The 22,424-nt window shown below is 38.3% G+C and overlaps 1 protein-coding gene across 2 annotated transcripts in view; it reads left to right on the top strand.

The window, feature by feature from the left end:
- Positions 1-16,925, top strand: part of ACBD5 (acyl-CoA binding domain containing 5) — a 30,238-nt gene extending 13,313 nt beyond the window's left edge. For both annotated transcript variants that reach the window (XM_068986693.1, XM_068986692.1), the window contains 7 exons: positions 614-817; positions 1,587-1,693; positions 2,630-2,897; positions 4,640-4,839; positions 6,132-6,176; positions 6,833-6,942; positions 15,064-16,925. In XM_068986693.1, coding sequence (XP_068842794.1) covers positions 614-817; positions 1,587-1,693; positions 2,630-2,897; positions 4,640-4,839; positions 6,132-6,176; positions 6,833-6,942; positions 15,064-15,076 — 947 coding nt within the window. In that variant the 3' untranslated portion in view covers positions 15,077-16,925. The remainder of the gene's footprint in view (positions 1-613; positions 818-1,586; positions 1,694-2,629; positions 2,898-4,639; positions 4,840-6,131; positions 6,177-6,832; positions 6,943-15,063) is intronic.
- Positions 16,926-22,424: the final 5,499 nt, after the last annotated feature.

Here is a 22,424-nt window from a genome sequence, read left to right as displayed (position 1 = left end):
TGTAAATATAGTGCCTGAAATGCTGCATTAGACAAGTTAAACCCTTAATATCTTGTCGAGAATAGCATGGTGCAGAGAATAGGATACAGGCAGAGATTCTGATGAGCAGGGAATGTTGGAATCATGGGGTATTGCACTGGGGGAGCCTTGTGAGGAAGAGTACCAGTGATTCTTCGGGAGATTGTTTTAGAAAGGGGGGGCGGAAAGATACTAAAACAAACCATACAGCTTAGTTTTGCCTTCACTTTCCAATAAAGTCTGACAAGTAATACCTTCTTTGAAGGCTCTTTTTATTGGCTATGTAGACTTCTTAGTTTGACTGGGTCTCAAAGCAATTTGCCTATGCCTGAGAGAATGAAAGAACCTTAAGAGAGTAACTCTTGAAAGGGATTTGAGGAGATTCACATGCAACCAAAGCAGTTTTGAAACCAACAGTTTGGGTGAGCTCTCAGCATGTAATTAACCCATTTTCAAGTAGCACCCTGTCTCCCTGATCCAAGTAGGAAGCCCTTCAAAAGGATTATCTTAGGCTAGAGGAATGACTACCCAATATTAGAACATAGTGTACAGAAGTTTTCCTATAGTGAACTTTCTCTCCCTTTTCACATGACAGATAAGAAAATGATGAAGAAATCTGCAGACCATAAGAATTTGGAAATCATTGTCACTAATGGCTATGATAAAGACAGCTTTGTGCAGGGCGTACAGAACAGCATTCATGCCAGTCCTTCCCTGAATGGTCAATGCACTGAGGAAGTAAAATCTGTAGATGAAAACTTGGAGCAAACTGGAAAAACTGTTGTCTGCGTTCACCAAGGTACTGTCCCTGTCAAAATTTGTTTCTCTGGGTTCTTGCCTATGAATAAAATACTGTTTTAGTAATTTTAAGATATTTAGGAGCAGCTAAGAACTTTAAAAAACCTCTTATGAGTAACATCTTAGGGTTTTCAGTGAGATAACCCTTACTATTATAAGGGTTATCTCTTTGAAAGACTGAATTAGGGCTGGGGCTTATATTTTTCTTGAGACATTTTTTATTGTGTTTTTATATGGCATTTTAAACTAAAATCTTGGAAATTTTTGCTTTTATTACTGATGTTTCTTTTAACTCATACTCTAATTATATGACACTTTTGTTCTCAAGTCAGCAAGGTAAGTTACAGTCTTTTCATAAGTTAGGGCTCTAGGGATGAGCATATAGTATGTATATAGTGAATCATTGACATTGCTGCAATTCACTCAAGAAACCAAGAAATACCATTTCTTAATATAACAACCAAATATGCATGGTTGCATCCCAGATTTAGGGCCCTAGCAGGTAGTTGGTTTTTTTCTTATGTGTTATTAGGTTTTTATAAGCTTGATCTGGACAGTGTCTTTGTAAAATTCAATGATAAAATACTTTGTAATCTTTTTACATAAAATTAGATTGAATTTAAATTTTTGGTAAGTTAAAATAAATCAACTTTCATATTTCTATCCCAATATGAAAATAATATAGAGCCAATAAGTTTTGAAAATGAAATAAATGCACTTTTCTTCAATTAGAGAATAACTATTCTACCTGGACATTTGTTTATATTTAGATGTAAACAATGATCATGTTGAAGATATTTCAGGAATTCAGCATTTGACAAGTGATTCAGACAGTGAAGTTTACTGTGATTCTATGGAGCAATTTGGGCAAGAAGAGGTAAAAATAACATTTTTTTAATTGGTAAGTTTTCAAAGTGATATATTCAAATTCCATGCATAACTTCTGCTAATAACAGATGTGTATGCTTTTCACCACTTTGAAAACATACCTGTAAAATGTTTAAACACTTGTATTTTGCTTTTTTGTGAGTTTAAAAATATATAAACTTTCTGACTATTCAAAATATTTAAATATTATAATTTATAATGTATTTACATTTATAAATATTCTGAGAGAGGTGGGATGGGAGGCAGAAGGTGAATTCCTTATGCTGGTCCTTATGTCTGAGACATTTAACAGTCAAGAAGATTGAATAACTTAAACAAATCTGTTCTTCACGTTGATGTATTAGACTGAAATTTTGAGTGGAAATACTTTTTAAAATTTCAGTTAAGATTTAGTATTGAAAGTGAACTTTGGAAAAAACCATTAAAGTACCTGAATTTTATTTTTCCTTTTTGACAACTTTTCCTGGTAACAGCTAAGGTGGTTTTGACAGTTGTATTTATACTTCTTGTTTATATATCCCACCCCCAAGTCTTTCCCCACCCGTATTCTAACACAGTTCCTTCTAAATTTCTTTTCACTTTATTTAATTTTTAATTTCATTAATTCATTATTTTTAACTTTATGAGGTATAATTGATTTACAATGTTTTTACAGTGCTTTGAACACATTAACTGTAGGTATTTAAATGTTTCTTGGATAAATGACTCATGAGAACAATTCATTGCCAAGTATCTCAGTTCTTTGCTCATAGATGAATCATCTCCATCCCATCTCTTCCCTTCAGATGGGAGGCAGAAAATGAGTTGACATTTTTTAGAAAAATAATATTGTCTATGATAACATTTAAAAAAACCGCTTTATAAAGCCAGTAATTCTTCAATTGTCATAAGAACTTGGTGATGTATAACTGTTTTCCATTTGTAGTCTTTAGACGGCTTTATATCAAACAATGGACCATTTTCCTATTACTTGGGTGGTAATCCCAGTCAACCGTTGGAAAGTTCTGGTTTTCCTGAAGATGTTCAAGTACTTCCTGGGAATGGCAGCCCTGGGAACATGCAGGTAGCAGCAGTTGAAGGCAAAGGTGAAGTAAAGCGTGGGGGAGAGGACGGCGGGAGTAACAGTGGCGCCCCGCACCGCGAGAAACGGGCTGGAGAAAGTGAGGAATTCTCTAACATTAGGAGAGGGAGAGGTAGGTGGCACTTGTTTTTTGTTCTCACTGCTTTTATAAAGGAATTAATGAAATGGGGAGGTTCTTGATAGGAGAGGCACCAGGACTGTCCCTTAGCAAAGGGAGTGTTGAGAGTTATCCTCAGAACATCTGACCATTGTCCTTTATGTCTGGTTCTCTCCTTTGACTCTACAGGGCATAGCACTGTATTCTTTGACGATATGGGGGAAAACATGTCTATTTCCACATGTTTTATACACTTCTTTAAGGTAGCCAAATGTGTGTCCTGTCACCTCTTTTTTAATTTTTGTCTTTTGGCCATGCCATGCAGCATATAGGATCCCCTGCCCCCTGCAGTGGAAGCATGGAGTCTTAACCCTTGGCCTGCCAGGGAATTCCCCTATAATAATGTTGAAAACTTACACATTATATAAGCAAACATGTAAAGCTTGTGATATCCCATTTCTGCAAGGGTAAGGTAACATGGTAGTGCCTTTTACGCACTGCAATATAAAACTGTTTCGGACTTCCCTGGCAGTTCAGTGGTTAGGACTCTGCATTCCCAGTGTAAGGGGGCATGGGTTTGATCCCTGATTGGGAAACTAGGATTCCCAGTGCAGCTCAGCCAAAAAAAAAAAAACCAACCAAACAAAAGTTTCAGTCTTTCTGAAAAATAACTTGGCAATATTTATTAAAAACCACAACAGGGTTGTTATCCTTTCATCCAGAAATTCTTCTTTGAATTTGTCTGACCTAAAGAAATCAACAGAAATTTGGACAAGAATTTATATACAAAAATATTCATTGCAATGTTATTTGTAATCACAAAAATTTGGAGTCATCCAAACTATCCAAAAGTGGAGAACAACTGAGTAAATTACTTCTTCGTCTTACTAATGAATTCATGTAGCCATTTCAGTGTTATTGGGACTGGAATAAAATTTTATTATTTAAAATAAAATTTGTAATGAACACACAAATATTCATATTTTTAAAAAAGTAGTATACAAAATTACAATAAGGGGTAATGCCAATTCTGTAAATATATGTGTAGGGAAAAAATGGATGGATAGATAACCATGTGTTAATAGTAGTAAGATTTCCATATGTCTGTAAGTATGATGGAATTTATAAGAAAACTCACTTAAAAAACTTTGGGAGGCTTACAATGACCAAATAAGAAAACATGGCTATTTGGTGTAGCTCTTAGTACTCTAAGAGAAACAGTTTTCATATTTTTCAGTCTTGTTACTATATTAGTAAATAATTCTTAAGAACATACCCAAATATGTGTATTATTTATATATTATATACATTGAGTTGTGTATTAGTTTATTAGGTACATTATAAAACTTTAGCAAAAAAAACAGTAAGTGTAAATGGAAGTTTCCACCTATGTCAACTTCTTTGATTTTAGTAGTTTATTTTGTGTACTTTATTATTGCTTCCACTCCATTAGATCTCAAAGAAACAGAGGGAAAATGAAAAAACAAAACAAAACAAAACCCAAACCCCACCATTTCTACTTTTATAAAAATGATTGTTGTTGTTGTTTAGTTGCTAAGTCATGTCCCTCTTCTGCAACCCCATGGACTGAACCCCTCTGTCCCTGGAATTTCTCAGGCAAGAATATTGGAGTGGGTTGCTGTTTCCTGCTCTAGGGGATCCTCTCGACCCAGGGGTCGAACTTGTGTCTCTTACATTGGCAGGTGGATTCTTTACCACTGAGCCAAAAAGTAATTTATTTTGGTCTCTTAAAATAGGGCACAGGATGCAGCATTTGAGCGAAGGAAGCAAGGGTCGGCAAGTGGGAAGTGGAGGTGATGGGGAACGCTGGGGTTCGGACAGAGGCTCAAGGGGCAGCCTGAACGAGCAGATCGCGCTTGTGCTCATGCGCCTGCAGGAGGACATGCAGAACGTCCTCCAGAGACTCCACAAACTGGAGATGCTGGCGGCATCACAGGTGGGCTTCTGCATTTGCCTTGTCTTATCTGCTGTTGACCTGTCAAACAGTGTGCAGCTGGAATCTGCCTTAATCTGATTTAAATGGACCACACAAATGATAGCCAAACCTTATTTTAGCAGTTAAGTAAGAATCTATTTTTAGGGAACAGGGCTCAGATGATGTTTTATCAAGAGGTGTATTCAAACACACTGAGAAAAATATTCAAATACACTGATTTGAATGGTTTTGCTAAGAAAGAGATTCTGGAAGCATAAAATGGTACACAGTAACAATTTACAAAATGGTTTTTCAATGTTAAATGTGTGATTTTTTTGGTACTGTGTTTAATATCTCTTTCCTGTTAGACTATTAAACACCATGATTGTAGGAACTATTTTATTTACTACTGCATAAGTGTGGAGCCTCATTCCAAGTAGGGGGCACAGTAATTATTTGCTGTTAGATTAAAATAAATCTGATTTATACACATCAGTGGAGATTAATGATTTTTAAAAGGATCTACTTTTGAAAATATTATTTCAGAAAAGACTGTGCCAAAAGCCAAATACCACTTAAAGTAATAGGAAATTTTCAATCTATAAAATTAGTAGTACCATGTTGGAAGTATGAAGAAGAATAGGAGAATAAGAATTATCGAATAGTACAGTTTTAGGCACTAATGTCCTAGAGTCCATCATTGAAGTGTCATCGTTTTATAGTAAGCATGGTCTTCTATCTTGACCTCTTTTTAAAATGGTCTAGGGGCAATATACTAACGTCCCCATTTTTTAATGTAAATTATTTTTTAAGATGAAAACTTCTAAGCAGAGAGAAAGGAAAAATTGTCATTTGACCTCCACCATGGTTTACTATAGCTGATCATGAATTTCCAAAACAAATATTTGGATATGGTTTGCTTAATCTTTACATGTTTACATTCTTAATGATCAGGGCTGCAGTTCTCCTTGAATGTTTGTAAGTTGGTAGTTTATATGGAATTTAAGGAATTAAGAAATGTTGAGTAGTTAATTTAAAAAGAATGTAAAAGAAGTAATAGCTCATTAATTTGAGGTTTTATTTTGATAATTTTATATTTGAACTACTATAAAACATAAAATGCCAAAGATAACTCTTTGGCTGGCAACTTTAGGGACTTTTAATTTGGTCACTGTGAGTTTCAGGATAATCATAATTAGCAGAAAAATTGAGAATAAACTAATATTTCAGGCTTCCTTTAAAAGACAGGAAATAGGAAAAAAGTACTGTATTTTTTCTTTCTGTCAAAGCTAAATCACTGTTTGTATTTATAGGCAAAATCATCAGCATTACAGACCAGTAATCAGCCCACTTCACCGGTAAGAAATTCTTTTCTTAAATCTGAGCGCCAGGGTTTCAAACAGGTTATAATAAATATAAATTATATGATACTCTTAAAGTTTTCAAAATAATATTTACCATTTTGAACTTTGAGGTTTAAAATATATTTGTTTTAAAACAGAAAGAGAATCATAGACCTGGAGAACAAACTTCTGGTCGCCACGGGGGAAGGGTAGGGGGAAGGGTGGGGGGAAGGGAAAGTTTGAGATGGACATGTACACACTGCTATGTTTAAAATGGATAACCAACGAGGACCTACTATATAGCACAGGGAACTCTGCTCAAAGTTATGTAGCAGTCTGGATGGGAGGGGAGTTTGGGGGAGAATGGATACATGTATATGTATGGCTGAATCTGTTTGCTCTTTACCTGAAACTATCACAACATTGTTTGTTGACTGGCTACACTACTATACAAAGTAGAAGATTTAAAAAATTATATACCTATGTTTGTCTTGTAAGTCTGAAGCACTTCTGAAAGTCTACGTTACTGAATTATGCTCTAAAATTATCTCCCTCCCTCTAGGAGGAATGAAATCTTTTATTAGTTGTTGTATTTAAAAAATTATGAACTAGATGTGTTTTTAAGTTTATACATGTGACAGATTAGTGACCAGCTTATTTTATTTTCTCAGAGACCATCTTGGTGGCCCTTCGAGATGTCTCCTGGTGCATTGACCTTCGCTATCATATGGCCTTTTATTGCCCAGTGGTTGGTGCATTTATATTACCAAAGAAGGAGAAGGTAATATGATAGTTTTAAAATTCTACAGTGAAAAAAGTGAAAGTGTTAGTCAGTCACTCAGTCATGTTCAACTCTTTGTGTCCCCATTGACTGTAGCCCACCAGGCTCTTCTGTCCATGGAACTCTCCAGGCAAGAATACTGGAGTGGGTTGCCATTTCCTCCTCCAGGGGATCTTTGTGCCCCAGGGATCGAGCCTGGGTCTCCTGCATTGCAGGTGGATTCTTCACTGTCTGAGCCACCAGGGAAGCCTGTTTATATTACCAGTTTACATACTGGTATATAATTCTAAGCCTGTATGTATTCTAAGCAGTATGCAAACTCTTCTACAGCAGACAGAGCTTTCAGCAGTAGTCAGGGAGATAGGTCCATCTTACAGATAAATCGTGATACTAAACATCATACTGAACATCCTGTACTGATCTGAGACTGTGACTACCTTGGTAACGATATCTGGTGGGTTGCTAGACACTTGTTAGATTAAAATTTTTTCACTTGAGAGCATCTAAAGAATTTGTACACTTCTGATTCATGCAACAAGAAAATGATTGATTATAGGCATAAGTTTTATGGAGAAATAATGTTCTTTTTTTTTTTTTAGAAATAATGTTCTCAATGTCTGATGTTTATTTGGGGTCCTTTGCTAATATTAAAGGACAACAGATGAAAAATAATGCCTGCATTCATTTTCTGTACCTTAGAAATATAGACACTGGCACTTTAGAAAATGTTTACCCTGGTGGTTGACTGTCTCTAGAAGTAGGGCTTATTCTAATTTGAGAACCAGAATTCCAGATTGGATGCCAGGAAGTAATTCAGATAAGACGGAAAATAATAAAATCATTGGCAAGTACTCTGAGGTTGTCTAGATGAGGAGTAATGTGAGGCCAAAACTATTGGGTTCAAGAAAATCTTTAGAGCAATTTTTTGAGACACTACATAAACTGAATTACTTTCCCTGAATGGGCAGATGGTCAAATGTTGGTCGTTCTTGGCCTCACTGATTATGTTTTTGTTGTTTTGTCACCATTTCCCATTAGGTCAGAACCGATGGGGAAAAGAGAGGGGGTGTTTGGTGGTAAGATCTTAAGTGTTCTCTTATATATGTGCAGTAGAAACACATTTTTTAAAAAATCTACAAATTTAAATAATTGTGTGTCTGTTGTATCTCTACCAAAGAACTGACATTTCTAATTACTGCACATGATAACAAAAGCAAAAGCCAAATATTTACCCTTCTCTTACATCACAGGGGTAAACAGCTTACTACTCTTAAGTGCTCTAGTGAGAGTACTTCATAGTAGAGAAACTGAAAATGCACGTGACCTCAGTTTAGTCTTCTTTGTTCTCTGCTTTTGTTATGACAGTTTGATTTATGTTTATAAATGAACTCAATAAGTTTTCTGGTACATTAACATTCTTGGAATATACTTGCTGATTTACAGAAACTTAGGTGGGATTTCAGAAGCCTAAGCTGCTTTCTCAGTGTCATTTACCCCCTTTCTAAGCCATCTGTATATGTGTTATTTCAGCTGTTAAGATACAGACCGTAATTTAAATCCTTTCTTTTTCCACACAATTATGTTTCTACTGTGATGGTTGGGTTCTATATAGTGTTTTAAATCCTAACATCCCTGATAGGGATGAGAGGGAAAAAGAGCCAAACTGTTTTTCAGTAGGTGGTTATGCTGAATTTAAGCAGCTGGGAACAGTGGTGCTAATGGAAAGTGTGTATATATTTTGCAATGCATTTCAGAATTCTTTTTCATGTTTTCCTTTGTTAAAAGTTGGGTACTGGAGAATAAAGAAACTGGGCACAGGACAAAAAAAAGTAAAGCTTATTACTTCAGTGTTATTTCACACTTAAGGTTGAAGCAGCTTGTCACTTTATTAAAAACTGAAAAAACGAACTGTACTTTTCTTAGTCTCTGAAAATTGCAGTTCTTCTAAAATGATTATTATTTTTTAATGTTCCTCACTAGTGAAAGTATATAATAGTCCTCCTAAGTATGCCTTCTAGTTGTTGACAGATGTCTCTGAATGGGAAAACTTTTCTCTGTTTTTAATTTTCTGTTTTATTATTATTGAATCTGTATCCAGTTTTCAATGTATCCTGGGTGTTTAGTCCTTCAAAGTTGTAAATTATTTAGTGCTGTGCAATTGCATATTGATGAGATAGTGGTTTTATGTATTGCTTGCTTACATGTGTAACAAACCAACTGGGGTTGGAGGTGGAGCCACGTTTGATTCGGAAGTAAAGTTTTGGCTTTGAGGGGCTCTCAGTTCAGTTCAGTTCAGTTCAGTTGCTCAGTCGTGTCCGACTCTTTGCGACCCCATGAACCGCAGCACGCCAGGCCTCCCTGTCCATCACCAACTCCTGGAGTCCACCTAAACCCATGTCTGTTGAGTCGGTGATGCCATCCAACCATCTCATCCTCTGTCGTCCCCTTCTCCTGCCCTCGATCTTTCCCAGCATCAGGGTCTTTTCAAATGAGTCAGCTCTTCACATCAGGTGGCCAAAGTATTGGAGTTTCAGCTTCAACACAAGTCCTACCAATGAACACCCAGGAATGATCTCCTTTAGGATGGACTGGTTGGATCTCCTTGCAGTCCAAGGGACTCTCAAGAGTCTTCTCCAACACCACAGTTCAAAAGTATCAATTCTTCAGTGCTCAGCTTTCTTTATAGCCCAACTCTCACATCCATACATGACCACTGGAAAAATCATAGCCTTGACTAGACAGACCTTTGTTGACAGAGTAATGTCTCTGCTTTTTAATATGCTGTCTGAGGGGCTTTAGGCATGTTTTAATCTGGCAGTTTTCATTCCAATCCTAAAAAAAAGGCGATGCCAAAGAGTGTTCAAACTACCACACAATTGCACTCATCTCACACACTAATAAAGTAATGCTCAAAATTCTCCAAGCTAAGCTTCAGCAGTACATGAACCATGAACTTCCAAATGTTCAAGTAGGATTTAGAAAAGACAGAGGAACCAGAGATCAAATTGCCAACATCCATTGGATCACTGAAAAAATAAGAGAGATCCAGAAAAACATCTACTTCTGCTTTATTGACTATGCCAAATCCTTTGATTGTGTGAATCACAACAAACTGTGGATAATTTTTAAAGAGATGGGAGTACCAGACCACCTGACCTGCCTCCTGAGAAATCTGTATGCAGGTCAAGAAGCAACAATTAGAACCAGACAGGAAACAACAGACTGGTTCCAAATTGGGAAAGGAGTACGTCAAGGCTGAATATTGTCACCCTGCTTATTTAACTTACATGCAGAGTACATCATGAGAAATGCTGGGCTGGATGAAGCACAAGCAGGAATCAAGATTGCCAGGAGAAATGTCAGTAACCTCAGATATGCAGATGATACCACCCTTATGGCAGAAAGTGAAGAAGAACTAAAGAGCCTCTTGATGAAAGTGAAAGAGAGTGAAAGAGTTGGCTTAAAGCTCAACATTCAGAAAACTAATATCATGGCATCCAGTCCCATCACTTCATGGCAAATAGATTGGGAAACAGTGGAAACAGTGACAGACTTTATTTTGGGGAGCTCCAAAATTACTGCAGATGGTAACTGCAGCCATGAAATTAAAAGATGCTTGATTCTTGGAAGAAAAGTTAGACCAACCTTGCATATTAAAAAGCAGAGACATTACTTTGCCAACAAAGGTCTAGCTAGTCAAAGCTATGGTTTTTCCAGTAGTCATGTATGGATGTGAGAGTTGGACTGTGAAGAAAGCTGAGCGCTGAAGAATTGATGCTTTTGAACTGTGGTGTTGGAGAAGACTCTTGAGAGTCCCTTGGACTGCAAGGAGATCCAAGCAGTCCATCCTAAAGTAAATCAATCCTGAATACTCATTAGAAGGACTGATGCTGAAGCTGAAACTCCAGTACTTTGGCCACCTGATGTGAAGAACTGACTCACTGGAAAAGACCCTGATGCTGGGAAAGATTGAAGGCAGGAGGAGAAGGGGACGACAGAGGATGAGATGGTTGGATGGCATCACCGACTTGATGGACATGAGTTTGAGTAAACTCTGGGAGTTGGTGATGGACAGGGAAGCCTGACGTGCTGCAGTCCATGGGGTCACAAAGAGTCGGACACGACTAAGTGACTGAATTGAGCTGAACTGAACTGAATCTGGCAATGTTTATCAGGTTTTTAGTCTGATAGGAAAGAAGATTAAAGAACATTGTGCATGGTTTGGAGGAGACAGGTCCGTGTTAGCAGTGAAGACAAAGATCTAAAAATCCTCTTAGGATGGGAAAAGTGTGGCCAGGAGAGGGCCCATTCTGTATGTCATGCTCTAGCACAGTGTCTGGCATGTATCTGGCTTTCAGTAAATATGTGCTGAATACATGGCTTAAATGCCCACTCTTGGTAGAGCAGCTGAAGTACCATGTGACATGGATAGGCTTTGATTTTATTTAACGTATATGCATCTGGATGCAAGCACACACAGAGATAATCCTATACACATGTAAAGTAACTGCTTATCTGTGTTAAGCTTTAAAAAAAATTTTTTTTAACATGAAAAGTAATACTTAAGGTCCACTGCTTGATTTTTTTCCCCCCCAATATAGAAGAATGTACATTTTTTATAGTTGATTTAGTGTTAATTCTGCTATATAGCAAAGTGATTCAATTATACATATATATATTTTATATTATTTTCCATTATGTTTTATCATGCCGCTGCTATTGCTGCTAAGTTGCTTCAGTCGTGCCTGACTCTGTGCGACCCCATAGACAGCAGCCCACCAGGCTCCCATGTCCCTGGGATTTTCCAGGCAAGAACACTGTAGTGGGTTGCCATTTCCTTCTCCAATGCATGAAATTGAAAAGTGAAAGTGAAGTCGCTCAGTTGTGTCCAACTCTTAGCGACCCCATGGACTGCAGACTTCCAGGGTCCTCTGCCCATGGGATTTTCCAGGCAAGAGTACTGGAGTGGGGTGCCAATAGAATATTGAAAATAGTTCTCTGTGCTATACAGTAGGACCTTGGTGTTTATCCATTCTATATATAATAGCTTACATTAGAAAATTATAAAAGTAAATGAGATCCCATATCACTCTGCAGGGTATCCGAAAAACATTCTTTCTGCATGCTATGAAGAGTAACATCTGTAGCCCTGTTCAAAATTAGGCCCTGAACAGCCAGCCTCCTAAGATGGTACCTCCAGTGGTACCATATTCCCTCAGATACCTAACCTGGTCATTCTGCTATTAGAATTGTCCATGACTTAAGTCTTAAGTACTGATAGCAGACCTTTCTTTTTTAACCAAGCCACATGGCTTGTGGGATCTTAATTCGCTAACCAGGGATCAAACCCAGGCCACGTCAGTGAAAGTACTGAGCCTTGACCACAGATCACCAGGGAAATCCCTGAAAACAGATGTTTTAAGTCCACAAGACTAGTCTTAAAATGTTATAAGCAGACCTTATCTCTTTTTTTTTTGCACTTTGCATATATTCTAGTTTTTAAACTCTGAAGTTTTGTGACACTCCAGTTGTAAGCCTATCAGCACCATTTTCCCAACATCTGTCCACTTCATGTCTCTTGGTCTTATTTGGTAATTCTCGAAATATCTTAGGCTTTTTCATTATTTTTTTAATCTGTTATGGTGATCTGTGATTAGTGAAGTTTGATGTTATTCCTATGACTTGTCGAAGGTTCAGATGATGGTTAGCATTTTTTAGCAATAAAGCATTTTTGGTAGAAAAGCTATGGCAAACCTAGACAGCGTATTAAAAAGCAGAGATGACTTTGCCAACAAAGATCCAATAGTCAGAGCTATGGTTTCTCCAGTAGTCATGTATGGATTTAAGATTTGGACCATAAAGAAGGCTGAGTGCCAAAGAATTGATGCTTTTGGACTGTGGTGTTGGAGAAGACTCTTGAGAGTCCCTTGGACTGCAAGGAGATCCAAGCAGTCCATCCTAAAGTAAATCAGTCCTGAATATTCACTGGAAGGACTGATGCTGAAGCTCCAATACTTCGGCCACCTGATGTGAAGAACTGACTCATTGGAATAGACCCTGATGCTGGTAAAGATTGAGGGCAGGAGGAGAAGGGGACGACAGAGGATGAGATGGTTGGATAGCATCATTGACTCAATGGACATGAGTTTGAGGAAACTCTGGGAGATAGTGAAGGACAGGGAGGCCTGGTGTGCTGCAGACCATATGATTTCAGGGTCAGACATGACTTACTGACTGAACAACAATTTTTAATTGAAGGAATGTACAAGTTTTTTTAAACACAATGCTATTGCAGACTTAATAGACTACAGTAGAGTGTAAACTAGCCACTGGGAAACCAGAAAATTTGCATGTCTCACTTTATTGTGATATTAGCTTAATTGTGATAGCCTGTACTTTGAAGGGAAGCATGTTTTTAATTAATTAAAAATAAATAAATGTTTAAAAAAAGTCAGGCCTAGGTTCCTGGGGCACAGAAAGCATCTCAGCATTCCTGACAGAGCAGAGTTCAGTGGGCTGGGGGAAGGCAGGATGCTATTTCTGTTTTCTTTTCTGTTATTTTTTGTAACTTCTCTTATCCCGCTATACCCCCATTATGCAAGTTAGTTTTTTATAAAAGGAGAGAAAGTTCATAAATGCCTGGAAAAAATCCCCTAATTCTGAAGACAGTAACAGTGACTAACGTCTATTACCCTATTACAGTTGATGATTGGGGGTTTCATAGATCAAGTCATGTGCTTTTTGGTAAATCTATAGAAGACCTTGTATGGAAATCTGCATCATGTGAGTTCAGGCACCTCCCTGTCAGCATTTCTGCTAACACCTCACTCAGGCAGTCTTTACAACCACCCACGATTCTGTTCCTCCAGGGTGTTTTTTTCCTTCATGCCATGAGTAATCTTCTCTTGTTATGTGAAAATCCATCTGATTATTTAAAATGTCACACCCAGGTGTACATAATATTTCTGCAGAGGATAAAGAATGTCCAGTTATGTACAAGGTCATCCCTGCCAAGGCATTGCCTAAGATTATTTCTACAGAGGTGGTGCTGTAGTCACCAAGTCATGTCCAGCTTTTGCAACCCCATGGACTATAGCCTGCCAGGCTTCTCTGTCCGTTGGAATCTCCAGCCTAGACTGCTGAAGTGGGTAGTTATTTGCTTCTCCACGGGATCTTTCTGACCCTGGGATTGAACCTGGGTCTCCTGAATTGCAGGCAGATTCTTTGCCATGTGAATGAGGGAAGCCCTTATACAGAGGAGAGGAATCTGTAATGAGAGTTTCAGGCCATTTTGGCCTCTGCAATGCTGAGGAGCGTTTAGAAGTTTTACAGCTGTGGGTCCTTTCCCAGAATTCAGATCACATGTGATGTCTTGTGCTCACAAGTTTATCCTTCCCTGGTAACTGACCCTGCTATTAGTAAAACTGTCACATTATACATATCTGAGTTGTTGGTTCACATGTCCTTGGCACCCTATCCCATCAATTAAACAGAGCTTTTTGAGGGCTGAGAGGATCCTCAGTCACTGGCACAGTGCCTAGAAAGTATCAGATACATAATATGTGTTGATTAAATGAAACAGTTCAGGTTGTGCATCTAGCAAACTTTTGTTGTTTTAGCAAGTTTTTTGTTTCAGAACTTATTCATTTTGATAAAATTATGAAATAATTTACAAAGTCTGAACTGTGGAATAGCCAAGTAGATGAGATTCTAGAAGCCATAAGAGGAGGAATGTACATTTATTTATTAAATTTATTTATTTTTAATTGAAGTATAATTGCTTTCCAATACTGTGTTGGTTTCTGCCAAATATGAACATGAATCAGCCAAAGGTATACCTATGTCTCCTCCCTCTTGAACCTCTCTCCCAGGGAAGGTGCATTTAAATTGTTTGTTGGAAACTATAACTTGGAAATGTCATCACTTGCACCTGGATCTTTCCTGTTGAGCTCTAAGTGACCTGAAGTAACTGCATAAGAATCATTTGTAATTTCATGGTCTTATTTTGAATTTGAGTATTATTATTACGTTACCATTCAGCAAATTCTTTGGTATGGATGTGTCTCATGTTCAGGTTGCATTTATACTCATAGGACCTTGTTTATTTTCCTCTTTTCAAAGAAAACTGAACTAAAGAAAATGAAATTTTGTTGAAGTCTACTGGCCCTGGATAACCTCGGGATGATACCGATTGTGGAGCTCACACGAAAATCCTAGTTTGTGATGATTACATTTTTGTTGTCCAGTAGTTTGGTTTGTGTACATATATACATATATATATTTTGCACTACACAAATGATAAACATTTTAAGGACTAATATTGCTGATACTTGAATAATCAATCTCAACTAGGTGATAAGTAGCATAGATTTCCCCTACCCTTGACTTCAAAGGACATTAAATTATTAATTACTGTTTGGTAACATGTTTACCTGATTATCTCCCATAGAGAATGATAAGCTGCTTTTCCCAGGTATAGTTGTGATGATGAGAACAGATTTATAACTGGGTATTTTTAACTTTCTAAATTAAATATGAGAAAGTATGCAAACCAGGAGTGAATTTCAACTGATAAATCAACCGTCTTTTTAAGTCACTGAACCACCATGCAATTTACTGGAGAAAGACCGGAAGAATCTTCTCCACACCCACTCTGTGGGCTGCTCAAGATCCCGCTTGGGCATGCACAGCTCTGACTTCAGCGTTCAGGCATCATGACAAAGCAGAGCCCTGTGTACTAGGCTTCATTTTTACAAATGATTCACAGAATAGACCTTACCGACTAATGGAAATGATGAAGAGTGGGCTTAAAGTAGGTTTGTCCGTGTGTTCTGAGTCTGCAGATCATTAATAAGATTTGTATTCAGTTATACACGTGGATTCCTTTGTAATCATTTTCCTTTAACTGAGAATATCTTGTTTCTGCTTCATAGGGTGCTTTGAAATATAAAATGAAAACTTATTTATACTGTTTTTACAAAGGTCAAAAGGAAACACATGAAAAATCACTTTTCTGCAACTGGTATAAACCACACAGACTGGACTCTTAACCTCTTAGTGCCTCAGTTTTTCTTCGGGGTATAATATTGGAGACGTACCTATTTCTCAAGGGGTGTTGGAGGGATTTGAAAGCTAGCAGGCCATATGCTTCCATTTGAATAAGACACACCCAACTAATGTAAATTTAAGTATTTCCCCCACCCCCCACCTATAGACTAAGAAGAAGACTGTAATTTAGATTCTTGAAGACTTTCTTTGGAATTATCCTTCTTGTATACCTTTTGAAACTCCCTGCTCATGTAGATGTACCTTACTTATACTTCCAAGATTTCTCTGATTCAAAGGCTTAGTATCAAATGATTTTTAAATATTCTTGGTATGTGTGATGTTGGCTTTAGCATCATGTGTTTAGAGTGTTTTTGATAAGAGAGAAAGCAATCTGTCCCTAGTATAGAGGGTGGTTCTTTGTTTACCTGAAGAAAGAATATGATTTGCTTTTCTGAAGACTGTTTTTTCCCTTGATTTTTTCTTACATGTAACTTGGTGTTTCTTTTTTTTTCTTTGAATCCCATCTTGATTAAAATGTGTCTGTCTAAATGGATCTACCAATTATTTGCTTTTAAAAAGCTGTCCTCTATTTATTTAGAGGAAAAAAATGAAGCCAGTAACTGAATTATATGTAACAATAAAATTTAAACCTGTGGATCTGGAATTATTCTAAAAAATTAGCCCTCTATCTGGTATCAGAAAATGGTGGCTTTTCTCTTAGTATATAAGGAAATAAGAGGCAGAGTAAGAATGTAAGCAGTTGTGATTCGTGACAAGCAGTTGGAGGTAACTAGCTCCTAGGGATAACCATTTGTATCCTATTCCAAAGTCTTATTTTATAGTTTGAAAAGCACTTTGCACACTGTTCTTGTATATACAAGTAAAGATGTAATTACAGGACGTAGTGTTACTGCTTTGTTTAACAAGAATCTCATTTAAGATTGACAGCTATGGTATTTTTTTAATGATAATACTTTTCTGTTTCTCTACTGTAAAACTAAGTTAAAAATAAAAGGTTAATGAGAATTGTTGTGGTTTTTATTTCTTGTTACTGTTAGAAGTGGGTTGATTATATACTAAGGCGTAAATAAGAATAAATAGTAGGGATTCAAAGAAAGTAATTGTTCCTCTTTCAAAATAAAGCCATGCTATTACACATCATTAAAAAAAAAAAAGAAACGGGGTGACGTTTAACTCATTTAGTCATTTGGTTGAAAGTGTTGTTGATCATTTGAAAATCTTAAGTTTCAGTTTTTATCTCAACTCAGTTGCTTCCCACAGCCTCTCAGTGCAGCCTTCATCAGCCATCTTAAATGCATAACTTGTAACTGCTCTGCGGCTGCTGCTGAGTCGCTTCAATCGTGTCCAACTCTGTGCGACCCCATAGATGGCAGCCCACCAAGCTCCCCCGTCCCTGAGATTCTCCAGGCAAGAACACCGGAGTGGGTTGCCGTTTCCTTCTCCAGTGCATGAAAGTGAAGGCACTGAGTTGTGTCTGACTCTTAGCGACCCCACGGACTGCAGCCCACCAGGCTCCTCTGTCCATGGTACTTTCAGGCAACAACACTGGAGTGGGTTGCCATTTCCTTCTCCAGTGCATGAAAGTGAAAAGTGAAAGTGAAGTCGCTCAGTTGTGTCCGACTCTTAGCAACCCCATGAACTGCAGCCCACCAGGCTCCTCCACCCATGGGATTTTCCAGGCAAGAGTACTGAGTGATAAAAGTGATGACAGCTATTTGTGACCCTTAAGATATCAGTGTTCTGTTGCCTGTAATAGGAACCTAACTGCAGCAGCTTGAGTTGTTTTCCTCATCTACAAGGAGTCCAGAGTTAGGAAGTCCAGGGCTAGTGACGTGCTCCTGCAGTGCTCTTAGGGACACAGGTTCTGTCCTGTCATCATTAGGGCGTGGGTCTTCTCTTTGTTTGCCAAATGACTGCTGTACAGCTCGGTCCAATGTCTACAGTACAGGCAGGCAAAGATCCTTATCCAATAAAGAAACAGTAACTTTGAAGTCTCACAGGACATCCCTTCACCATCTTCTTGGCTAGAACTGGGTCTCTTATCTTTGTCTGTAAGAATATTATTTAAAGAATAAAATTGTTCTAGTTTATAGAAATACTAATTTTACCAATTTTGCCCATACACAGGAAAGGCCATGTCTTTTGGCCTTTAGTATACTGTCCTAAATTCTCTTCATTTTCTACTTCTTAGTCCTTGTTTTCTCTCCTTGTTTTCACCCTGATCTTGTCTTTCTCTCCATTAATCCTCCTTTCCAATGGAACCACGTTTTTCAAGCTGAAAAATGGTAAGTGTTCTTTTCCTTTTTCAAAAGAAACAAAGAACTTTTAAATATGTACATAATACAGGTGAGGTGTAGCCACTGTTATTTTTTCTGCCCAGCACCAATTCCCCCTGCTAATAAAACATCACTGTCCTCTTCCTCCCTGTAATTCTGCCCCACCCCAAGCCACAGTAATGGGCATGTCACTCAGATCTGGCCCATATCTACCTCATTCTCCTCTTGACCACAGTGACAATCCCAGGGAGGGGGGGGGGCGTAAGACCATCAGCGAAGCAATAAGAGTTATTCTCCAGATCTATTTCACAGAGCTTGGAGAGGAAGCCTTTTCCAGAATCTTACATAGTTTGAATCATAACAGTATGTAGCCCTTTCAGACTGGCTTCTTTCACTTTGCAGTCTACATTTCCTCCATGTAATATAGCTTCATAGCTCATTTTTGTTTTTATGGCTGTGTTTCAATAAAATTTTATTTACAAAACAAGTAGGGGGCCCTATTTGTCCCATGGCTGTAGTTTGCTGCCTTCTGATTTAGGTAATTCATCTCTTTTAAGCACTGATTCATATTCTGTTGTCTGGATGTACCAATTTATTTAGTCCTGTACTAAAGGACATCTTGGTTGCTAACCTAATTTTAGTAATCATGAATAAAGCTGCTGTCAACATCTCTGAGTAGGTTTTTGTGTGCTCATAAGTTTTCAACTCACTTGGGTAAATACTAAAGAGTATGCTGGATTGCATGGTAAAGTTACCCTTAATTTTGTAAGAAACTGTCAAACTGTCTTCCAAATGGAGTAGGAAACAGCAACCCACTCCAGTATTCTTGCCTGGAAAATTCCATGAACAGAGGAGCCTGGCAGGCTACAGTCCATGGGGTCGCAAGATGACTGAGTGACTTTCACTTCAGTGTCTTTCAAAGTGGCTGTACTATTTTGCCTTTCCATCAGTAGTGAGTGGGAGTTCCTGTTGCTCCACATCTTTGCCAGCATTGGGAGTTGGTGTTTTGGATTTTAGCCATTCTGATAGGCGTGTAGTGGTTGTCTCATTGTTGCATTCTCTTTCTCTTTAAATTACAGCCTCTAAGGTTATAACTGAGAGATCCTGAGGATGTATATCTTGCCATTTGGAGAAGCCTTAAATAACCAACATCTAAATAAGCCTTATTTAAATAAGGCTTAAATAAGCTAACTTGTAGTTCTAGGAGCTTAAGAGTCAGAAAATAGTGAGTTCAAGTCCTTTAATCCAGTTAACTCTGAAAACCCTATCCCTATGTTTACACATAGGGTTTACACAGTTTTGTTTACATGGGTTAATATATTTGCCTTCTTACTTAAGACAGTTTAAGCTAGGTTTCTGATACTTGGAGCCAGAGTCCTGACTAGTGTAGATGACTTGCGATGGTCAGGACTGAGCGCAGGCCCTGAAGCCAGACTGTCTGGGTTCAAATTCTGTGCAGTCATGGAAAGTCCCTTACCTTGTGTTTCAGCTTCCTTAGCTTACAGCGTGGATGAACATATCTCATAGGATTAATGTATGTATAAAGTACATAGATAAGACATAGTTCAGGATATAGTAAATGCTTTTAAACTGATAGCTACCATGATGATAGTAATATTGGGTTGGCCAAAAAGTTCATTTGAGTTTTTCCATAAGATCTTATATATCAATATATTACACCAATAATTGGGTTATTATTTCACTATATTACGTAAAAACCCAAATCCCTTTTGCAGCGATAGACACTGGTAAAGTTGGTGCAAATGCACCAAATCTTTTTTTTTTTTTTTCCTTTTTAACAAGAGCTAGTTGTTTCATTATCATTCCTTCCCTTAAAAAGTATCATAGATTTCTGCTTTGGAGGGAACTACTTTCAGCACTTCTGGCTGTTTGGAATTTAGCTCCAAGGTTCTAGATGTGTGAACTGCTACTTTTTGATACTTCTGTTTTGGGTATTATCTGTTTACTTCCACCTATTGAAAATGGAAGATTTCATTTTTTCCCCTCCCTTTGCAGTCACAGCTCATGTGTAAATAGTTTACTGTTTATCACTTTGTTTCTGAAGGATGTGGTAAAAGATGAGTGTAGATGGAAGGGATGCAGGAAGTGGTGTGGAGCTTCCATCCCTCTCTAGGGGCACCATTCTCCCAGTGCCTCCTTGTGTTCATAAATGAGAATGCAGGGTGGGGCAGAAAATTACATTCTCTAGAGAAAGGAGATATTGCCTGTGTGACTAAGCCTCCATCAGAATCCCCCAAGTACAGGGTTCAGAGAGGTGCTCTGGGTGCAGGATCTTAGTTCCCCAACCAAGGATCAAAACCTTGCCCCCTGCAGTGGAAGCTCGGGGTCTTAACCACTGGACCTCCAAGGAAGTCCCAGAAAATTCCAAGCTTCTAATCATGGCTGGGTCTTTCTGGTGACCACCCTCCCCCCACCCTCCGCTCCCTCCATCCAGAAGCCCACCCAGAGTCACCTCATTAGAACAAAAGGCACTGCTATCACCCAGGAAATCCCAAGGGATCTAGGAGCCCTGGGTGAGGAATCAGGGCCCAAGATCAAATATGAGAACAACAAAAAAATGCTCCTGGTGCTCTTATCACTTTGGAGATTAAAAGATTTTAGGAACTCTGTGCTGGGAATAAGAGGCAGAAACCAATATATGTATCTTCTATTATCTCTTACCAGTCTTTTTTCTTTCTCTTTGGATGCTTGCAGTATGCTTTTTCCTTTGTCTGAAATGTCACTGTGTTATATAACTTGGTATGTACCAGAAAGTTATCGGCTACAATGCTGCTGTGTAATAAACAAGCTCAGAACTCCTATCCTTTCACCCTTCTCATCCCAGCCATCAGTAAGTCCTATTGATTCTACCATGAAAATTGTCTTGAATCCAGATGGGCTGGTCCAGTAGCCTTCTGTTCAGTCTCCCTCCTTTAAACGTTGCCCTGACCCATCCACTTTCCACAGTTAGAAGAATGACCCACACACGGCTGGCATGGTATTAACTGAAAGGAGGCCAGGTGGAAACGGTAAATATTTGCAGTTTTTTGGACTCTGAGTCTGTTTGTAACTGGTTAAAAATAAGACAAACTGACAAATAAGAGTGATCAGACCTGAAAACGGTCTTCAAGATGTTTTGGAGAATAACAGCAGAGTTTTATACAGCGACTATTTCCCAAACCCCAAATTAAGACAAATATTCTGAGTAGTAGGGTTCTTAGGGCCATAGTGATCATTTATTAAACACCATTTAATGTACTTAACGTGTTATTTGAGTCTGTACTTGGTATTTATGTACTTCGTGTTATTTGATTCTGACAAAGGTACACCAAAGTAAATGCATTTTCTGTATTTAATAATTAGTGGAAGTGGGGAGAAAATTATTCTTAATTAATGAAAATTATACATAGTAATGGACACATAGATTTCTACTGGCAGAGCAGTCTGTGTTCTTTAAAGACACACACATCCACACAGTTGTCAAAACACTTCCATTTTTTTTTCATTCTTGTTGTTTCAAGTTTTTGCTTAATGAGTATCTGAACCCAGAACATCTTGACAGGTGTCTTAAAGGTTTGCATGCGTGCTAAGTCACTTCAATCATGTCTGACTCTCTGCGACCCCATGGACTGTAGCCCACCAGGATCCTCTGTCCATGGGATTCTCCAGGCAAGAATACGGGAGTGGGTTGCCATGCCCTTCTCCAGGGGATCTTCCCCGCTCAGGGATCAAACTGTGTCTCCTACATCCCTTGCATTGGCAGACAGGTCCTTTACTGCTGAGCCACTGGGAATCCCCAGAGGTTTAAGTTTAGATAGTAAATAACTTGGTCCCAGCAGATATCCATTACAGGATGCAGAATTCCAGGTGGCCATTGCTGCATCTGTGAAGGCTGTAACGGCAAACTTTCCTTAACTTTTCCACTTACGGGCACTTCTGCATTGGAACTAGGGTCACTGCACATCTCCCCTGATCTTCCAGTAATGTTCCAAGTTCCTGGGAAGACTGGTGTCCTGGCAAGCTCCTTTCCTTTCTACACAACACAGGCAGATGATCAGAGTTTAACCCACCTACAGCTTTTTACCGTGACAGAGCAGTGGTTTAAACCATTTGTGCTTGATTCCAAAACCACTGTTT

This window comes from Capricornis sumatraensis, chromosome 15 (assembly GCF_032405125.1).
Source record: "Capricornis sumatraensis isolate serow.1 chromosome 15, serow.2, whole genome shotgun sequence".
In the NCBI taxonomy this organism is placed as follows: Eukaryota; Metazoa; Chordata; class Mammalia; order Artiodactyla; family Bovidae; genus Capricornis; species Capricornis sumatraensis.
Note: the sequence above shows the minus strand (reverse complement) of the source record. Positions and strands in the feature narration are given on the sequence as shown.